This window comes from Tribolium castaneum, chromosome 9, assembly GCF_031307605.1.
Source record: "Tribolium castaneum strain GA2 chromosome 9, icTriCast1.1, whole genome shotgun sequence".
Lineage (NCBI taxonomy): Eukaryota > Metazoa > Arthropoda > Insecta > Coleoptera > Tenebrionidae > Tribolium > Tribolium castaneum.
Window position 1 is genome coordinate 11,250,472 of NC_087402.1, and position 19,210 is coordinate 11,269,681.

Sequence of the window (19,210 nt, forward strand, 5' to 3'; positions counted from 1 at the left end):
ATAACACAAAATGAACCGTAGAATTGTCTGAAACAAATAATTTTTTTTTCTAGAACTTCTAGTTTCCGAGATATAAATTTATTTCTGAAACATAAAAAATATTTCTGTAGCCAAAACGGTTCCGGGTTTTTACCAGCACGTAGATAATTTAGTAAAAATTTGGATGCTTTTTTAGTTTTAAGTCTTTTATTTAAAAAAAAAACAACGAATATGTTGACATTTTCACTTTTTTGGCTTTTTTGGTGTCGATTACGGCAAAAGTGTTGGAGCAATAGTAAAAAAAATCAGGTACCATTAGAATTTACAAAACGGCAAGTTCAAGGCAATATCTCGAAAAAAATATCAAAAGTCGTCTACGGTAAAACTAAAAGAGCTATGAAAACTATAAAATGTTTCATCACACGAAACTGTAACTGGGTTTTCAGGAATAATTAATTTAATTAATTTTAACATACTATCTCTTTGTTTAATTTCGTTTATTAGGAATAATTGGTGTGGCTTTTAAATTGATTGGCTCGAAATCGAAATAAATACTTGCGTGACACCTGGTGGCTGCCACCGCAAGTTGGCTCTCTCAAATGTCAAAAGAAATGACACTTGACATTTGTCAAAGTGGTTGTGATGATTGGAAATTTTTAAATTCATTGTGCAATAAATTCTTGAATAAGCCGGTGTATTGTCACACAACCAAGCGATGAATAGTCAAGAACAGACGGTGCGGTTTTACTATAACAATCAAAAATCATGAGGATATCCAAGGGCACAATCATTATTTTAGTCTCGATGCTACTCATCTCAATTTTTCTTGCAAATGTTGTAAATTTGTTAAGCACTGATGGGACGAAAGTTAACTTATCAATGAAGGATGAATATCTGAAAGTGGCGGACAGTAGCGATCACCTAATTTGGTTTTTACAAGTAATGGAGTGTTGTGTAAGGCTTTGTTTATTTGATTTACGTGTTTCTTTTTTAGATTTCTGACATACACATTAGTGTTTTTCAAGACCCGTTTCGCGTAACGGATTTGAAGGATTTTTGCTTTCGAACTGTTGACGTAATTAAGCCTCCTGTGGTGTTGGCTTCTGGTGATTTAACCGATGCCAAAACAGCCGACCACATTGGCTCGCAACAATTGGAAAAAGAGTGGCAATATTACAGAAATGTACTCAACGAATGCCGAGTCAGAGAAAAAACTGTTTGGCTTGATATTAGAGGAAATCACGGTATTATAGTGGAGTAGGCTGTGGCGAAATCTAACCTCACTTATGAAATTCCAGATAATTTTAACGTAGCAGAAGCTGACTCTAAACAAAACTACTATTTAAATTACTCAATTCAAGGGCGCCAGCACCCTCGCTCCTACATTTACCAACTTTCAAAGGGCTCCGATTTATACTCCTTTATAGGGATCGACGCCTGCTTGGACCCAGGCCCTAGACGCCCTTTCAACTTCATCGGAAAACTCGACCAAACCGAAATCGACCACATCAACAAACTGATCGAAAGAACGAAAATTTCGGGCAGTAATTACACGATTTGGTTTGGTCATTTTCCGACTTCTTGCATTTTGAGTACAGGGAGCGAGGGTGTTCGAAATTTAATCCGGAAAGACCCGAAAGGTTTGGTTTATGTTTGTGGACATTTGCACAAACTTGGGGGTCTGGTGCCTAAAATGTACACTTTGCAAAAGTCGGGCTTTTTGGAGTTGGAACTTGGGGACTGGAAAGACAACCGAGTGTAGGGAGTGGGGTCCAAGTTTTGTTTTTTTTTTAATTGGGGGTTTGTAGGTTTCGTTTGTTGGCTATTGATCACGGAATGTTGTCTTTCGTGGACGTCGCGCATGGAGAGTGGCCTGTGGGGCTTATAACTAACCCCAAACATGCACAGTTTATCAACTCGGCGAAAGAGAATCTTGACAATATTAGAAAGTCCACTCATATCAGGTTTGTTTTACTAGAAAAAATGCTTTGGCGTCATTTGGCCTTGCGTTTACATTTGTTTGATCGGTAAAATCCTTTTGATAAAAAATAAGTAGCTACTTAAATAACTACGTTTTATTGATAATTGTTATTTTTGCTTTCAACCATATGATTTTCCTTTGCAATATTTAACTTATACATTCGGTATCTCCGATTTTTGTAAGAGAATTGAGACTTGAAACAAAAAACAAAAATTAATTACTTTCATTTCTTATAATTTTCTATATAATATAGTAAAAACGAGGCTTTTCTAATTTCTTCTTATTTTACTAATCTAGTGACAAAGATTTTTTTTTAATATACTGAGAAATATTTTTAACGCTATCTCAAAGACTTTTTCTCTGCACGTGAATTTTTTTCAGATTTTTCTACAATTCCTTATAATTAAAGTTAATTAATATTAAATGACTACAAAAAATTATTTCCTGTATCATTTTCATTTGAGAACAAGCGATCTTAAATGTTTTTTGTGTAAAAATCCGTAGCTCTAAAGATTAATTAGAAAGAATAAAAAATTCTAATAAACGTAATTTCGGTGTTTGTGGTAGCAATAATTTTATTAAGAATTTTTTAATCAAAACATCGTTTAATAACTATTGTTTTAGAGTTACACTAGAAATCAGAATATTTCGATTAATTAATGTTTCAAATTTTTAATTCCAATTATAGGGCAGGGTAGAAGAATTATAAAAAAATATTATTGCATAAAGAAAAGAATAAAGAATTTAAAAGGAAACATTGATTTCTGTGCACATTACCAAATTGACTTGACAATAATTTTATTTTGTCTTTTATTTCAAGTAGTTAAGAACGTTTTGGAACTTAAAACACATTACACAGCGAATTTGAAAAATTACCAAATTAGATCTAAATACATTTTTCAAAGGCATTGATATATTTTGAGCTAAAAACTTAATTTTTTACAAAAATAGATTAGAATTGGTGTTTTCTTTGGGCGCTTCAGCATGTTTTCAGTGTGAAATATCGATTAAACAAGCCAATATGATGAAAAATAATGTTGTTTGTCCTTTTTCAAGCGTTTACCCAGGTTTTTTTTAAGACGATTTTGGTAAAACCATTCAAAAAATTCCCATATTAGATCAAAATTTATCTTATTTTCGTTTTTTTCGGTAGATTTACCTTGTTTTTGATATAAATTGTTTCTACAGCAAAATGTAACCAAATTATAGTGATATATTCATAATATTGTATCTCAAAAATAAATTGTCTTACCAAAGTTTTTGAAAATAATTTTTATATTATTTAAATAAATAATATTAACACGTAACTGGTCGAAAAAACATTAAATTTGGCCTAAAATAATGTATTTTTGAAATAAAACTTTCTTTTTTTATGAAATTTTGCTAAAATTTTCTGAAGCATAACTGAATTACTTTAAATTAAGAACGTTCTTATGTATTGTCTGAAGTTTTGCTTCTAACAGCTAAAAAATCAATTTTTTTACGAGACTAAATCACTAATTTAAATACGTATCTAATGTAACATTTTTGTATTTTTACAGAGTTTTAACATTTGAATAGGAACTTGTGTTATCTTGGCTTTTTAGAGCACCTTGATTATGAGAGTTTGCAACAAAATTGAAAAAAAGAATCAGTAATTTACGTAGAATAATCAAATTGACAAAAAATTCTATACTTTTATCGCAAATTCTGTTTTTTTTTACAATTCTCGATAGTTTAAGCAGGTTTTTGAGCTAAAAACATGTTTTTGTCATGAAATTTGGCTAAAATTCTTTCAAAAATATCAAATTGAATCGAAAGTGGCCGTTTTCAAGACTTACTTATAACACGTTTCTCAACCTTTCAACCAAAACCGTACTTATTAGTTAAAATTTTAACTATCAGAACAAACGGACTGAGTTATACATAAAATGGGAAAACCTGAGATACCAACAATTAGCAAAAAGGTGTATTTTATAACTTAAAACTATGTATTATGATATAAAATTATTTGTTTCGTGTTTTACACTGAATATATTTTTTCGTTTTTACAACGTCTTATCATTTCATCAACTAGGTAGACAGAAATTGATGTTTTTTTTTCGAGCTTTTTTTCCACCAGATGTTGCTAAAATTGACCAAAAATCGCGAAATTAAATCAATATTGATGTTATTTCAGTTTGTTTCAATTTGCCTCGTTTTAAACGAGATCTCTACAAAACAAGTGAAAAAATCATAATTTTCATTATGTCGCAAACAAATTGAAAATTATTTAAAAAATAAATAACTTTTTAGTTATTTGAGAATTTAGAAATATTTCTGGAATTAATAATAATTACTTTCAGAGTGTTAGCGTTTTCGTTAGGAGAGATAACGTCTGTAAAAATACGTATAAACGATGGTAAATGGATGGACCTGTACCGTGTAGAGGGTCCTCTATACGTACTGAAGTGGAACCCCAAGAAATACCTTTCAGGGCTCCACACCATGGAATTATTAATTAAAGACTCTCACGGAAGGGAAAAGTTTTACTCACAACCCTTCGCACTGGACGATACTCGTCTATCATTTAGTCTTTTGTCTCGAATAGCTTTAATGACTGATGCTAGCACCATCGTACGTAATTTCCCAAATAATAATAATTTAAAAAAATAATAATTTTTAGTTTCGATTGATGTTCGTTGTGACGTTAATTACGTGCATATTACCCTTAATCGTATTTCGACTTCTCCACAGAATGGCGGAAGGTAATTATGTTTAATTATTTCGCTTTTTACTAATTGCTAATTTAAGACAAAAAATTAACTCCTCCGCGCCTCAGAGGCTCTTTTTGTCGGATGTGGTTGCGTAAATTCTGGGTGCTCTCAACCGTTGATCGGATTTTTTGGCCTATATTTTTATACCCTCTTTACCTGTCCTTCGGACCATGGTCGGTGGGATACTTGGTGGAGGACCATGTGGGGGTGATTTTTGCATGGGGTATTTTCGTCAATGGCTCCTACTTACCCGGTTCTTTCACTTACGCTTATGGATTTATCCAGGTAATTGGTCCCGCAAACTTCTCCAAACCCGATTTTTCTATTCTGTTTAGTGTTGGGCGGATTTTTTTTTGAGAATAGAATTAAAAAAAAAGTAGATGATAGAAAACACTTGTAGCAGCTAGCTTTACCAACTGACGCAAAAGTACATACATTCTTCTTTAAAAACAGCAAAAAAAGCGCAAAGTAGAAGAAATAGTATAAAAAATTGGTTGTAATGTAAACTCGGGAAAGGGTGAACATGGAGTAAGTGTAAAACTGTTACTATCTATCGAACAAACTGGATTAGTTTAATATTAATTTGAAACTTCTGAAAGTTAGGTTGTGCTATAGTTAAAAATGTATTAACGTCAAAATTTTCACTCATGCGAATACTTTTAAAATGCAGATTACTATATTAAAATACCAATATCCCTATTTTTTTTTCAATCAATATATTACTAAATACAGACTGATCCAGAAATACTGAGTCTGTTGGCAACACTGGACTTAAATTTTTAAGGATACCAATGGAGTACTCTTCCAGTTAACAACAATTTAACATTCTTGTGGGGTTATACGTTAAATAATTGTCAAGAGAAATCGTATTCGGTTACAGTGTTGCAAATTACGAGCACAAATACTTTCAAATGTGTTGCCAACAGACTCAGTATTTCTGGATCAGTCTGTAGTTTAATACATTAACAATGACCGTTTTTGCTTCAACTTTTTAGAAGTTTATAGGTAAAGTGTTATCCAATCGCGTGTGAACTTACTTGTTTCTTAGATAGTACGTAATTACAAACGAAGAACTAATAGAGCAAATTATGATAAGGATGTTTTCTATATTAAGCAATTTCGCTAGTTAAAGCTGAAATTATGACTTTATAATATGAAGCACATAAAATATTTAAGATTACAAAAACTACTTTGTTTTCCGATTTAACTGGAAAAAGAGGCATTAAAACTCTAGGAAGGACAACACTCCTACCAATAAAAGAAGAAAAAAAGTAGGAAGATAAAAAATCTTAATTTCTTAGTATAAAAACGCAGTCAGTTGAATATGTTTTTAAGTAATATTAATGTTTCCTTATTTTAATACACAAGTTCATAACTTTTTTTTTATTTATTTTATTGGTTTGTAGCAAACACAGTAAAACATAAAATAAAATGAATTTTCACACTTGCCCCATTAACGTTATATTGTAATATGTTTGTATTTATTTATCACACTTGTCCCAGGATGGTCACTTTCAAAAAATCTGTACAAATTTTTTTCTGATTTAGAATTTATAAGGGTGTCTCAGCGGGTAGGTAAAGTCCATTATTCATCTTTAAATGTTAGAAAAGATGTTTTTTTTTCTAAGCCGTAGTTACTAACCCCCTGGCTTACATACAATTATTTTCAAATATACAGGATGTTTTCGAGATTAAGACATTTCAATTAAAAAAACCATAAATTTGTATTGTAATTCATTTCTGAAAGTAAAGTATTTTTTCCAACTCGCTAGGTTATTCTGTATTTAAAATACTAACTATGGGTTGCACTTGTCCTCGTTTACCCTAGATTTTATTGAGTAGTAATAAAGCGATCAGTAATCAGTTTGATTTTAAGCAGCAGAAAATGATGAATGATGCTGTTTAACAAATTTTTCCACCGTAAAAAATTTTATTAAGTAAAGCCTGCAGAGTGTTTTATTAAAATTTGTTCAGTATAAAGTATCTCAATAAAAAAATCATATATTCACTGTAGCAAATTTCAATTTGCACTGTAAAAATAATAAATGTTCAGTATTCAGTGCGCAATAGCAACACGCCACTTGACATTACATTTTAAAGTAAGTGTAACTGGCGATAAGGAGATGAAACCTTATAATATATTAATTATACGAGTTTTATAAGACGTTCTATTGTGGCACGAATAGTTTTGGAGCACGACGAAGGGGTGCTCTAATAGAATGAGTGCCACAAGTAAGTGTTATAAAACGAGTGTAATATACTATTTTTTCTACTTTCTATTTTTGTTGTTTGTTTTTGTTTAGTTTAACTTAATTAATTCTTAATTTTGTTAATTATTCGGGCTTTATCAATAAATGACTTTACGATATTGACACTAGATTACACAGATGACTAATGATGACACCCAGCCCAGTACTGCCAATACAACTCCTAAAAATGTACTAAAAGGAGTTGCACAAAAGTACTCTTTGTGAAACTACTTTCAGTTTCACAATATCTTTGTTTGCGGACGATTTTTGGAACTAATTCTGAACTAGTCCATGTAAAGCGCATGTGCGGTTCAGGATCAGCTACGGATTTTCGTCCACCGCGAACGATAATTTATCGTTAAGTGCACAGTAAATGTTTAAAAACTAATAAGCCATCCAAACTTATCCCCAAGTCAGAAATGAGTTATCCAAAAAACCTTGATATGAAAAGTTATAAATTGTAGAAAACAAACCATTTTCAAATTTATAAACGTCATTTTATGAGATGGTGAGATGCATCCAGTTACAGGGACAAGAAATAAAACAAAATTGCTTTGGTCGACTAGTTTCGTTCTAATTCGAACATCATCAGGACTTAAAGCAATATTAATTACATAATTTAAAAAGTTTAAAAATTGAAACGGACATGTCAATAATAGTGGTAGCAAAGCAAGACAATTTTGTTTTATTTCTTATTCCTGTAACTGAATACATCCCACCAGCATAAATTTCCCAAGAAATAACTTCGACAAAAATAATTTATTTTATAAATAAAAAAAAAGCTCTAAAGACACGACAGTAACAGACAAAACCGCTTTCGTCAACTGCGCAAGTCTAGAACTAAAAATCCTACGTCGAGTCCGAGGATGCTTTGGACTGGTTTTGAATTGATCCGGGACAAAAGATTTTCTACCGCGATCGCCGGACTGTTACTAAAAGTCCGGTATTTTTTTCACCGCGAACGCTATCAAATGAACTGCGCATGCGATTGATGCCTGAACTAGTTCAGGACCGCTAGCACGAACAAAGCTAATGAATATTTTGTGACACCAAAGTAAAAAAAATGTATTAATGTTCGCTTTTTATCTCTTGTAACTCGAATATATATAAATTAAATTGGCTTAAAATCGAAGATTACTAAAATTTTACATTTCAAAAATAATTCACCTCTAACTGAAAAACAAATATCCACATTTTAAAAATTGGTAGGTGAGATTATAAAATTTAATGTAAGGGTAGCTAGCGGTAAGGAGATGAAACCTAAAATGTAACGAATGCTAGTTTTAACTTTCCCATTTACTGACATTTACTTAAAATAAAATGTTATTTAGTTTGATCGGTTTTGTAATGAAATATTTACAGTACATTTATTATTTTTACTGTGCATTTGATTTGTACCGGATTTTGTGTTTGTTTGTTTGTCCACTCGCCGGTACGTAGCTTGTATCGTATTTTTTTCCAGTTGGTTACATTCCAAATACCTTTAACGTTTATTCTGGCCCATGGAGTGGATCACAGTATCCAATATAAAGTGATAAATGCACAAAAAAAGAAAACAATTTGTGGCCACATTGGGTTACATTTGCCCTTTTTGCTGATATTCGGGATTCAAGTACAGATGGCGTACTTGTTCTGGTTGGCTTATGGGACTTTGGCCTTTATTTTGGGGCCTTTGAGGACGTGGTCTTTGTTTTTGGCTGCAGTTCTATGGTACAATGCCATCTATCTACCAGAGGGGTGTACAAGGTAAGAAGTGTTTTTTTAATAATTTTTTTTTAATTTTTAATCACAGGAAAGCTGCAAACTTGTTGCAAATTGTACCAGCGAGAGATCACAGCGACAGCAATGTCCTCGATATCAAGCAGTAATTCGATGTGTCTTTTCCTAAATGTACTGATATTCAATGTTGAACAAATCATTTCCTCAGTTTAGGTTACGACAGGGCCATACAAGAAATTATACCAAATATATTTATCGATCTATTTGTGCTTTCAATAAATTACTGTGAGACTTTGCAATATTATTGTTAGACGTTAATACGGCTCATGTGATAGTTTTTGTTAGTATTATAATTGTAGTTAATTTTTTTCTTCCATTCCCACATTCTTAACAAGGTGAAACCTATTTTTATATATCTTTATCCCTCTAGTTTGTGTTATCGATCAAGAATTCTAAATGCAATATTGTACTTTCGACGTCAATCAATAAATAAATATTGCAGCAGTTACCATTGCGTTTTAAGCACCTTTCCCAATAAACAATCTGGCTATTGTTTAAAATTTTCTTTACTTATTTAAAGAACTTCGAAATATTTAGCATAACAATAGCACTGCAAACAACGAGTGTACGTCTGTTTCTTAATTAATTTGCATTATCGACAACAAACCGTTCTAGAATTGCTTCAAAATTTATAACGATTTTTAAATCAAAAAATTCTGTGTTTATGTAACACCTGCAATTAATACGTATTGTTTATGGTTTGGTTTCCTGGCACTACAATTATGGGCAATTAAATTAAATCACAAGAGATGGTTGAATCTAATTCAGGAAGCAAAAACTGTCATTTGGCGAATATCATCACTAAATTATCATTTTTTACTTAATTGGTCTCGACCTTCAACGAGAAAATATATAATTCTCGAGCCATCTTCACTTGCATCAAAATGAATTCGGTACTTTTTCTTCTAGTGTGTGCGCTTGTCGCCTGTAGCGGTGAAGTAAGTTTTAGCCAGGAAATAACTTGAGTTAATTAGAAATTTAGTTAGACAAGGAATTTTTAATGCAATTTTTGCAAAAAATCAAAAAAGTGAGTGAAGATTGCATTGCCGAGACCCAAGCAACTAAAGATGATATTAAAACATTGTTGGAACATAAAATTCCCGACTCGCATGAGGGCAAATGCATGATTTTTTGCTTCCACAAACATTTCCAAATCGTAAGTCTTGATTTTGTTTGGTTTAATTTAACCGAAATATTTAAGCAAAACGAGGATGGATCTTTGAATAAAGTGGCCGCGATTTCGTTATTAGAACCGATCAAGGACCACAGCCAGGATATTTACGACAAGGTTGTGAAAATCTTTAACACTTGTTTCGATTCAGCTGAACGTGATGACGATTCTTGCATTTATGCCTCCAATTTGGCTGAGTGTGCCATCCGTGAAAGCAAATCGGTGAGTGTTCAATAAAAATACGAAACAAAAATACGTTGTGTTGATTGTAGCTGGGTCTAGACGATTTGTTGGTGATCGAATAATAATGTTCGAAATAAACAAATAATCGACAAACAAGTTGTTCACTCTTCCTGTCCCCTTCCTTTATATAAATTCGTCCGAATTGAAATCGGTCATAACAAGCAATGAACGACAACGCGAAACTTTATTCAAGCGTCGGCCAGTTGCAAAAACAAGGCATCGCTGAAACTTTGCAAAAATACATAAAACTTGTTCGTTTCAAAGATAAAATAAAAGTGTTAGATGTTGGGTGTGCTGATGGTGGTCTCACTTCCGAAATTCTTGTGCCAAATTTGCCACCAGATTTTGACGAAATTATCGGAATGGACATCTCCCCAAAAATGGTAACTTACGCCAGAGAAAAGTTTAAAACAAATCCAAAATTTAGTTTCGTCCAATTCGATATCACTTCGGAACAAATTCCCGAGAAATTTTACGAATATTTCGACAACATTTTCTCGTTTTATTGCTTTAATTGGATTGCTGAACACAAGTGAGTACTATCCCTAGTAGCAAAATTTGACTGTGTTATATTGCGGTTATACAGATTGAACCAAAACTAACGCACAAAATTCATATCTTTGTTATTAGTCATTTTTTTAAATCTTCGAACGGGGGAACAGGTCGATTTTATTTTTTTAAATGCTATATTTTGACACCGTGGTGACATTTATGACGCCATTCGTTTTTGAGTAATGACGTCATTTTTAATTTTTTTAATGTCACGATATTTTTGATTACGTTTTATTAGCTGTTTCAAAACTTTAAAAACGCCAACGTCGCATTTTCTCTCAAAATTAGCTTTTAAAAATTATTCATGTACTTCGATAATAGCTTATGTAATTTATACTTTTAATGAGAGGTCTAACCATTGATAACTATTTTACTATTTTAATATTTTAAAAAATAATTTGGTAAAATACGAAGTTGGCGTTTTTACAGTTTTGAAACAGCTAACAGACAGTAAGTATACACATCGTTTCTTCTGGTTTGTACAAAAAAATTAAAAAAAAACAATGCAAAGAAAAATTAAAAAAAGAAGAAAAAACAAATAAGTAAAAAAAGTCATTGAAAGTTTTATACAAATAGACGCTGTATTTTGTAAGGGGTGATTGTTTTTTTAATTTTTTTTTGTGTTTAGGTTTCATATTCATGCTAATTATTTAAAAAACATATAAAAAAACAATTGCCTTTTATAAAATAACAAGAACAAAAAAATAAAGCCTGTTGTATTCAATTGTCGATATTTTTATAAACAACTTTTTTAATTTGAAATTTCATTTTTATTTATTTTTTTTTAATTATCAGAAGATAAAGATGTGTCTTAGTTGTTTCAAAACTATGTAATCGCCAATGTCGCATTTTCTCTTAAAATTATGTATGCACTTCAAAAAATTAATAGCTAATGTAATTTATAGTTTCCATAAGAGATCTAACCATTAATAAGTATTTTACATTTTTATCAACCTTATTTACAAAAATGATTCAAAATGCGCCTTTAGCTTTTACATAGTTTTGAAACAGCTAATAGTATTTAAAACAAAATAAATGTCGGCTGTCTTTAAAAAAAAATAAAAATTACGTTACAACTTAAAAAAATATCTTATTGTTTGTCATGTAAGTAGAGTACAAATTTGTTTATACTTATAATTGAAAACTAAAGAAACTTGTCTAAATGTATTTAAGTGTTGAACCTGAAGATAATGAAATCGTGAAAACCAAATTATATTATTACGAGCATAAATTTGTCTCACTTTCTAACTGTCAACGAGCTTTTAATCCTACAATGTTAAGATGGGTTCGGAGAATTTGTGTAAAAGTAAGAAGATAGGTTAAAATAAATTTTAGAAAGTATTGAAGCAGGTAAAGGAAAAAACTATTAAGTCCAATACAAACACAATTCAACTTTGCAAATGCATCTATAAGCTGTTTCAAAACTAAAAAACGCCAACGTCGTATTTTACCAAATTATTTTTTTTTAATAAGATTGATAAAATTGTAAAATAGTTATTAATGGTTAGATCTCTTATTGAAAGTGTAAATTACATTAGCTATTATTTTTTTTAAGTGCATGAATAATGTATAACAGCTAACTTTTAAAGGAAATGCGACGTTGGCGTTTTTATAATTTTGAAACAGCTAATACAATAAGAACTTTCACCGAACCGAAAACACATTCAACTCACAATGATATTCAGGTAACAGTGGCGACATTTAAATACTTTGTGCATTTAGAATCACATTTTTAAAATGAAGAAAACAGTGAACAGTCGTACGTTTTTAAATTTTTTTTTTACTTTAGTTTCATAAATTTTTCATTGTGAAACTGAAAATAGCTTCACAAAGAGAACTTTTGTAAATTTTTATAAATTGTATTCACAGTGCTGGGCTGGGTCTCATCAGTCATTACTCATTACTGTAATTTAATGTGTGATCTGTTAACAGGGTCAAGTCATTTATTGATAAAGCCCAAATAATTAACAAAATTAAGAGGAAATAGTTTGAACAGAGTTTGGCAAGTTAAGTTTAACTTGTTTAGTTAAACAAAAACAAAACCAAGATAGAAAGTAGAAAAAATAGTATATTACGCTCGTTCTATAAGACTTAATTGTAGCACGAATGGTTTTGGAGCACGGCGAAGGAGTGCCACAATAGAACGTGTTATAAAACTCGTATAATGGTATACTATAGTTTCTGATAACTGTAATTTGTCTACACTTTGAAATACCCAGCTAATTTTCTGCATGTTAATAAAAATGATAAATTTTGCAAAACAAGCGTTTTCTAAGCAAGAAACGGATTTGAATTTCAAGATCTATACAACAATCACGAACATTTAAAAGGTAGTTATTAGTTTGGGTTTTGTGGCTTTCTAGTATATTTTAATAATGTTTTTTCAAGAATCCATTAGTTTTGAGTTACTGACTTAAAAACAACAGCGCTTAAAGCAAAGGAATGTTATGACTTACGCTCCTTTGTCTCCAAATATGAAACTTACACTTCATTTCCAGTTAACAACACACCTATTTTTCATTAACACTTGTTAGTAACTTATAATTTTGATATTTTTAAAGTTTTTAATAATTAAAACCTGCCCGAATAATTTTGTTTTGAATTATTTTCATACATAAGATTTTTGTCCCGTCCGTTATAACCTTATTCGGTTTAAAAAATAATACGAACTATGTTTTTTTTTTAATAAATCTTAGGCAAAATTATACAAAAAATTATTTAAGAATAATATACACTGAGGTTTTTATTTTACTGAATATGGCGCAACACACATATAACACTATTACTCGTATGTTTGATTCTAAAAAATTCATATCAATGCATTACTAGACTTCTTAGATCTTCTATATTATGTGGTAAAGAGTTTATTTTGCTGAACATTACATAACACACATAAAACTATTAATTGTATTGGCTTACATTCAGTTTTAGAAAATCCACGTTAATGCATTGCAAACAGTTCCATAGAAACGCCAATCAGCAAAATAAAATTTTCACTGTATAAGCGCAATATAGAGGTTAGATCACGAAACATAACTGCTACATAGGGCAGTTATTTAACTGCAATATAACCACGCGCGTTTAATGGTTAGCTAAGGAAATATAACTGCAATTTAACCACGCGTAGAAAAAGGCTAAATAACGGTACATAACCGCGATATAAAAGCAGTTATATAACCGCGCGTAGATAACGGTTAGTTAAGGTGGTTATATAAGAGTTAGCTTAAAAAAGCGTCACATCTGGGAGCGTGCGGTTATATTGGAAAAATATATCTCGGTTATATAAGTGTGCAACTAGGGATTAAAACGTCGTTTACTTCATGTAGTACCTAATTGCAGACATCCTCAAGCACTCAAAAATTTGTACAAAATGCTAAAACCCGGCGGTTACATTTTTCTAGTGATTATTTCAACCAGCCAAGTTTTCGACGTTTATGAAACCATGTCCCAGTCTGAAAAGTGGGCCCCATTTGTGAAAAATGTGAGAGAAACGGTATCGCTCTATCACTTCATCGACCAACCACAACCGAAACTGAACAATTTCCTGAAAAGTGCAGGTTTTGATTGTCATTTATGCACGCTGGAAGAGAAATGTTACACATTTGAGAATTTAGCGCACTTTTGGGGTGTGTCAGTATTCAAATTTGGCCTAAATTACTTTATTATTTTGCAGAATGGGCGGTTTCTATTAATCCATTTTATAAAAAAATTCCGGAAAATAAACTGCAGTCGTACCAAGAAGACTATTTGAACGAATTTAGGAAACACAAAAATGTTTTTATCGAAGTCTCAAATCGGGAAGAAAAAATTCGGAAGCCATACACCACTCTTGTGGCTTGTGCCTCAAAGCCCGAGGAAGTGTAAACTGATTTGCATTTAGCGTAGTTGTTTAACTTTATTGAGTGAATAAAAATTTTGGCGTTATCGGTTTTGTTTCATTTGATTTAGCTTTGATTTTTTGAATTAAATGTTGCAGACAAGACAACGAATAAAAAGTCTCGAGATAACTTAAGTGTATGAGCAATAAAGTGATTTTTAAAACTAAAGGTGAATCAATAAGGCATAAACAAGTGTTGCTATTTAGCTGAATCATCCTGTTTCATGTTTCAATTAACTCACAATAAAAGATAATTTGGCTAGGAAAATTCTGAAAAAATCATGCATAAACTAAATTAGCTCTATTGTTTTCTTGACTTTTCCATTTTCGTGCGTTCATAAAAATGTGCATGAATATTAGCACGTGCGAATTATTAATAATCAATGTCTAAAAATGATTCACAATACAATATCAACCCGTGGATCTAATTAACCCATAAAATGAATTTAAAAGCAAGGCAAGCGTTTGTGCAAGATTTAGTTGTTAAAATGAACGACAACGCTGAACTTTACTCGGATTTCGGTGACTTGCAAAGACGCGACGCCGATTACATTTTGAAAAAATATTCAAACTACCTCAAATTTGGAAAAAATGCCAAAGTGCTGGACATTGGGACGGCTGATGGCACCCTCACATCACAAATTTTATTCCCAAAACTACCCCAAGATTTGGAAAAATTGATCGGGTTTGATATCGCCGAAAACATGGTAAATTACGCTAAGAAAAAATGCCAGGATCTACCGAAACTTGACTTTGTCCAAATGGACATCACTTGCGAAAAAATCCCCTTGAAATATTACCAATCCTTCGACAATATTTTCTCGTTTTATTGCCTCAATTGGGTCCCGGAGGAAAGGTAGTGATTGTGTTTGTTTAGCTTCAGTGTCTTATTTTTTTCAGCTTTCCCCAAACGATGAAAAATATTTACGACTTGCTAAAACCAGGAGGCCAAGCTTTTATTACTATTGTTGGAAATAGCCCACTTTTTGATTTTCTCAAAAGGACTTCTTTGAAGGAAAAATGGGCTCCAATTATGTCAAATGTTGATCAGTACTTGTCGATTTTTCACAAATTGGAGCATCCCGAAGTTAAATTAGAAAAATTCGTGACGGATGCTGGTTTTGAGAGCAAATTGTGCACCGTTGAGCATTTGAGTTACGTTTTTCCGAATTTTACATATTGGTGGGGTACGTATAAAATTGGTGTTTTACTTTTAGAATTATTTGAATTTGCAGATTGGGCAATGTCGATCAATCCATTTATCAAAAATCTCTCCGAAAATGAGATCGATTTGTACCGCGAAGACTACATGAAAGAGGTGAAGAGACACAAGTCGGTTACGATTCAAGACGGGGAGAAAATTGCAATTGTCTACACAATTCTTGTCGTTTGTGCTTCAAAACCATGATTTAATAAATAAATGAATCGTTACGCAATTATTTCAACCCATAGAATGAAAGTAATTCGCTGGAACAGACCGTTTTGGTCTTAGACAGAGTTTTCGAGTTAAGAATTTATTTAGGGAAAAATTAAAAATGACTGTGTAACTGGAGTCGGCTGAAAGGTTTTCACGAGGACATAGATACTTTTAAAGCGCATTCTGATGCTTTTTTATTTTTGCTTTAAGTCGTATAGTTTCCGAGAAAAACGCCAAAATACCTATGCATTTTTGAATTTCTTGAGACAGTTTCCACCGATTTTCCGTCTTCTTTGTGGGATTTTCTGGAAATATCAATTGTTAAATTGAAAAAGTACCTACGTGCGCATGTGCTTTGATTTTTAAACATTTTTTTGAGAATTCTTCAATTGAACTTTTTTTATTAATATAAAAGAGTTTTAATTCAATATTTCTTATTTGTTTCCTCTCATTACTCCATTTTTGGTATTTTTCATCTTGCAGATGGTCCAGCATTACTTAAAGAGGAGTAAAATTCAAAGAAAATTTGAAGATGTGAGATGCAACAAAAATAGACTCATTTTTTATGAACTAACGTAAATCACGTTATTAATGATTATTGTATAATTTGTAAGCATTTTGATTGGGCTGTTAGAGGTCGGCCATTAGAATTACGGAGAAAACCAATCATTTTAGATTTTTTGCTTCAATGAAAAACTATATTTTTGAATGTAATTTATGTATTTTGGACGCACTTTAAAGGCGTTACTATCGAATCTGTCGAAATCTTCAGGACATATTATATTACTAAATTAATAAAGAACTCATTTCTTACTAAAACGAGAGACTGCATGTATAAGAGCATTGCTATATAATACAGGGTGATTCAAAAGTGTCAGATAAACTCTCATATGGTGATAAAAACGTTCACTTAAGCATAAAAATGAAGTCAGTTTTTTTTTTTTTGAAAAAAAATTATCTTTTAATTTGTTTTCCTTAGCAGCGGTATCGATTGTTGCTCTTTTGTTTACTAGGATGTCGAATTTAATTTATTGTTGAATTTACAAGTTTTTTAATCATTAGATACTAATTGTTGTTTTTTTTAAGAGCAAGAGCTGTCGTTTCCGCTAACTAAAGTAAAAAAAATATGATATGAAGCATCAAAAAATTAACTTGAAAATAGAACCATGAAAAGTTATATCGCGTGAATAAAGGCTCAAACAATTTTTCATCATAGGAAGTTTTAATTCCTTTATCAGCACCCGAGAGATTGTACATTGCTTTCGAATCATGCTGTATACAAAAATTACCTTCTCGTATTAAAATAAAAGAATGCATTTATAGCGAAAAAAATAATTATTCGGTGAAGGATGCAACGGAGGTTTTAAAAAGTACCTAAATAAGAGCCCCAACATTTTTACTGCAAGGGGCCCCCAGTCAAGTTAAGCTGTTCTGACTATTGGGAACTATTCGAAAAATAAAACTACTATTAGAACCGGCTAAAAAATGGCTTATAAGCGTTAAGGCGACTTCTCGAAAAAAAATCTCAATTTTCAAACTCTGATTACGGCGAACTAAAAGAGTTATGTTCAGAAAATATTCAATTACCATGTAAAATGATCTGAGGAATCAATTGGCGTTGAGCAAATTGAAAAATTCATAACAGTTTTTAAGTTATGAACAAAGATAAATTTTATCTATTTAGCATTTATTAACAGTTTTGGTTTTCGTAAAAAAACTAGTAGAACACATATTATAAATAAATCTTAGAATTCTTTAGAAGAAATCGTACTTAATCGTTACTCTAAGACTTTTAGTCTATAATTTGTTGTATCTTCTTGTTTTAATTTCTTTTATTGAAAATGGCTTTATTTTTGCATTTGTCTAGCGCTTAAACACGTTTTGGAGGTAAACCCTTCAGATGTCGACTCAAACTGGTTTTTCTATCTGATTAAATTTTATAAATAGATATATGTATATATTTAGATGTAGATATAAACGAATACAATTTATAAAGCGTAAATACCAATAATTTATTTAATTATTTAATTCCTAATTAAACTAATGCTACATTAAGTTGCCATTTAAATGCATTGACAAAATATCATGTCAAGTTAATCCCAAATAAAAATTTTATTGCAATTAAAATGTTCTCTAAAGCGGTCTTGAAAATATTAGTTTAAACAGACTAATTTTTTTCCAAAATTACATTGTAGAACATTCGTAGTCTATAGATTAATCTTATTTGTGTTTACTTTTAAATAATAGTAAAATGTGTGAGTGATGTGTTTCTGAAACGACTGCCTGTTGGCAGTTGATGCCAAGTTTTCTTTACGTGTATAATACAACGTTTTCTCTTATAGGTACACTGAGAATGTTATTTTTTTTACCGATAGAATAAAAAAATCACCAAATGGCCACCTTATTCTATCGAGTAAGATAAAAAATAACTAAATCAAATAATGTACCATCGTAACCATATTTAACTCATATTTATGAAATAAGCAACAACACTAGTATTAACCATCAGCTGTCTCAAAAATATAAAAACGCCAACGTCGCATTTTCTCTCAAAATTTGCTGTTAGAAATTATTCATGCATTTTAAATAACAGGTAATGTAATTTATAGTTTCAATGAGAGACGTAATCATTAATAACTATTTTACAATTTTATCAATCGTATTTAAGAAAATAATTTGGTAAAATGCGACGTTAGCGTTTTTATAGTTTTGAAATAGCTAATATAAAAGAAAAATCCATTTTAAGTCAATAAAATAAACTTATTAGTTATAGGAAATACATACAGAAATTTTCAATTTTTTGCAGCGTTAATTTAAGGATGTAATACAATTCACATAATAAAAATTTGGACGTACTAATCTTCCAATTTTGAAATACCTATATTTTGTTTAAAGGCAAATTTTTTTTTCATCGTAAAAAGCTCACACTTCATTATTTGCAAATTGTTTAATCTCTAAAATTGGCCCTAAAACATTAAATTGCAATTTCCGAACACAGTTTCTAAGTTAAGCTTTCGATAAAATTCAGAGAATTTTATTAGTTTAAACTAACCAAACATTTTTTTTTTAATTTAAAAACTACAAATTTGGTTTAACAACTGCATTTTGGAACATTCGTATTCTGTAGGTAAATTTAAATTCGGAATTATTTTGTTTACTTTTTGACGAGATTTTTGTAAAAAAATTAGGAATTATTGTTTTCTTAAAGTCTTAGTTTGAGCAAACAC

At 31.0% G+C, this 19,210-nt stretch overlaps 4 protein-coding genes across 5 annotated transcripts; all 4 read left to right on the forward strand.

Annotated features, from left to right (window-relative positions):
* Positions 1–574: 574 nt before the first annotated feature.
* On the forward strand, positions 575–9,171 carry LOC662873 (transmembrane protein 62). Its single transcript, XM_008194635.3, has 9 exons — positions 575–918; positions 974–1,223; positions 1,278–1,737; positions 1,788–1,943; positions 4,285–4,555; positions 4,605–4,686; positions 4,733–4,980; positions 8,407–8,690; positions 8,737–9,171. The coding sequence occupies exons 1-9, from the start codon at positions 745–747 to the stop codon at positions 8,810–8,812; spliced, it is 2,001 nt and encodes a 666-aa protein (XP_008192857.2). The 5' UTR covers positions 575–744; the 3' UTR covers positions 8,813–9,171.
* Positions 9,172–9,516: 345 nt separating this feature from the next.
* LOC100142391 (odorant binding protein 14) lies at positions 9,517–10,233 on the forward strand. The gene is made up of 4 exons (XM_001813603.4): positions 9,517–9,661; positions 9,706–9,879; positions 9,925–10,116; positions 10,167–10,233. Exons 1-4 carry the CDS (start codon positions 9,608–9,610, stop codon positions 10,197–10,199), a joined length of 453 nt encoding a protein of 150 aa, XP_001813655.2. The 5' UTR covers positions 9,517–9,607; the 3' UTR covers positions 10,200–10,233.
* A 63-nt stretch (positions 10,234–10,296) lies between these two features.
* LOC100142187 (methyltransferase 2) lies at positions 10,297–14,613 on the forward strand. 2 transcript variants are annotated; one of them, XM_064358613.1, is made up of 4 exons: positions 10,297–10,520; positions 10,565–10,669; positions 14,029–14,315; positions 14,363–14,613. In XM_064358613.1, exons 1-4 carry the CDS (start codon positions 10,420–10,422, stop codon positions 14,551–14,553), a joined length of 684 nt encoding a protein of 227 aa, XP_064214683.1. In that variant the 5' UTR covers positions 10,297–10,419; the 3' UTR covers positions 14,554–14,613.
* Positions 14,614–15,054: 441 nt separating this feature from the next.
* On the forward strand, positions 15,055–15,974 carry Mt1 (methyltransferase 1). The gene is given in 3 exon segments (NM_001134228.1): positions 15,055–15,422; positions 15,467–15,753; positions 15,802–15,974. Coding segments are annotated over 3 exon segments (828 nt in total).
* The last annotated feature ends 3,236 nt before the right edge of the window (positions 15,975–19,210 follow it).

What these genes read in the sequence shown, in the direction of transcription:
- LOC662873 (XM_008194635.3), top strand. Translation starts at nt 745, where the DNA reads ATGAGGATATCCAAGGGCACAATCATTATTTTAGTCTCGATGCTACTC. An exon ending in ACCTAATTTGGTTTTTACAA is followed by an intron (nt 919 to 973) that starts GTAATGGAGTGT and finishes TTTCTTTTTTAG; the next exon opens with ATTTCTGACATACACATTAG. An exon ending in ACGCTTATGGATTTATCCAG is followed by an intron (nt 4,981 to 8,406) that starts GTAATTGGTCCC and finishes ATTTTTTTCCAG; the next exon opens with TTGGTTACATTCCAAATACC.
- LOC100142391 (XM_001813603.4), top strand. Translation starts at nt 9,608, where the DNA reads ATGAATTCGGTACTTTTTCTTCTAGTGTGTGCGCTTGTCGCCTGTAGC. An exon ending in TCCACAAACATTTCCAAATC is followed by an intron (nt 9,880 to 9,924) that starts GTAAGTCTTGAT and finishes GAAATATTTAAG; the next exon opens with CAAAACGAGGATGGATCTTT. An exon ending in CCATCCGTGAAAGCAAATCG is followed by an intron (nt 10,117 to 10,166) that starts GTGAGTGTTCAA and finishes TGTTGATTGTAG; the next exon opens with CTGGGTCTAGACGATTTGTT.
- LOC100142187 (XM_064358613.1), top strand. Translation starts at nt 10,420, where the DNA reads ATGTTGGGTGTGCTGATGGTGGTCTCACTTCCGAAATTCTTGTGCCAA. An exon ending in TGGACATCTCCCCAAAAATG is followed by an intron (nt 10,521 to 10,564) that starts GTAACTTACGCC and finishes TCCAAAATTTAG; the next exon opens with TTTCGTCCAATTCGATATCA. An exon ending in AATTGGATTGCTGAACACAA is followed by an intron (nt 10,670 to 14,028) that starts GTGAGTACTATC and finishes ACCTAATTGCAG; the next exon opens with ACATCCTCAAGCACTCAAAA.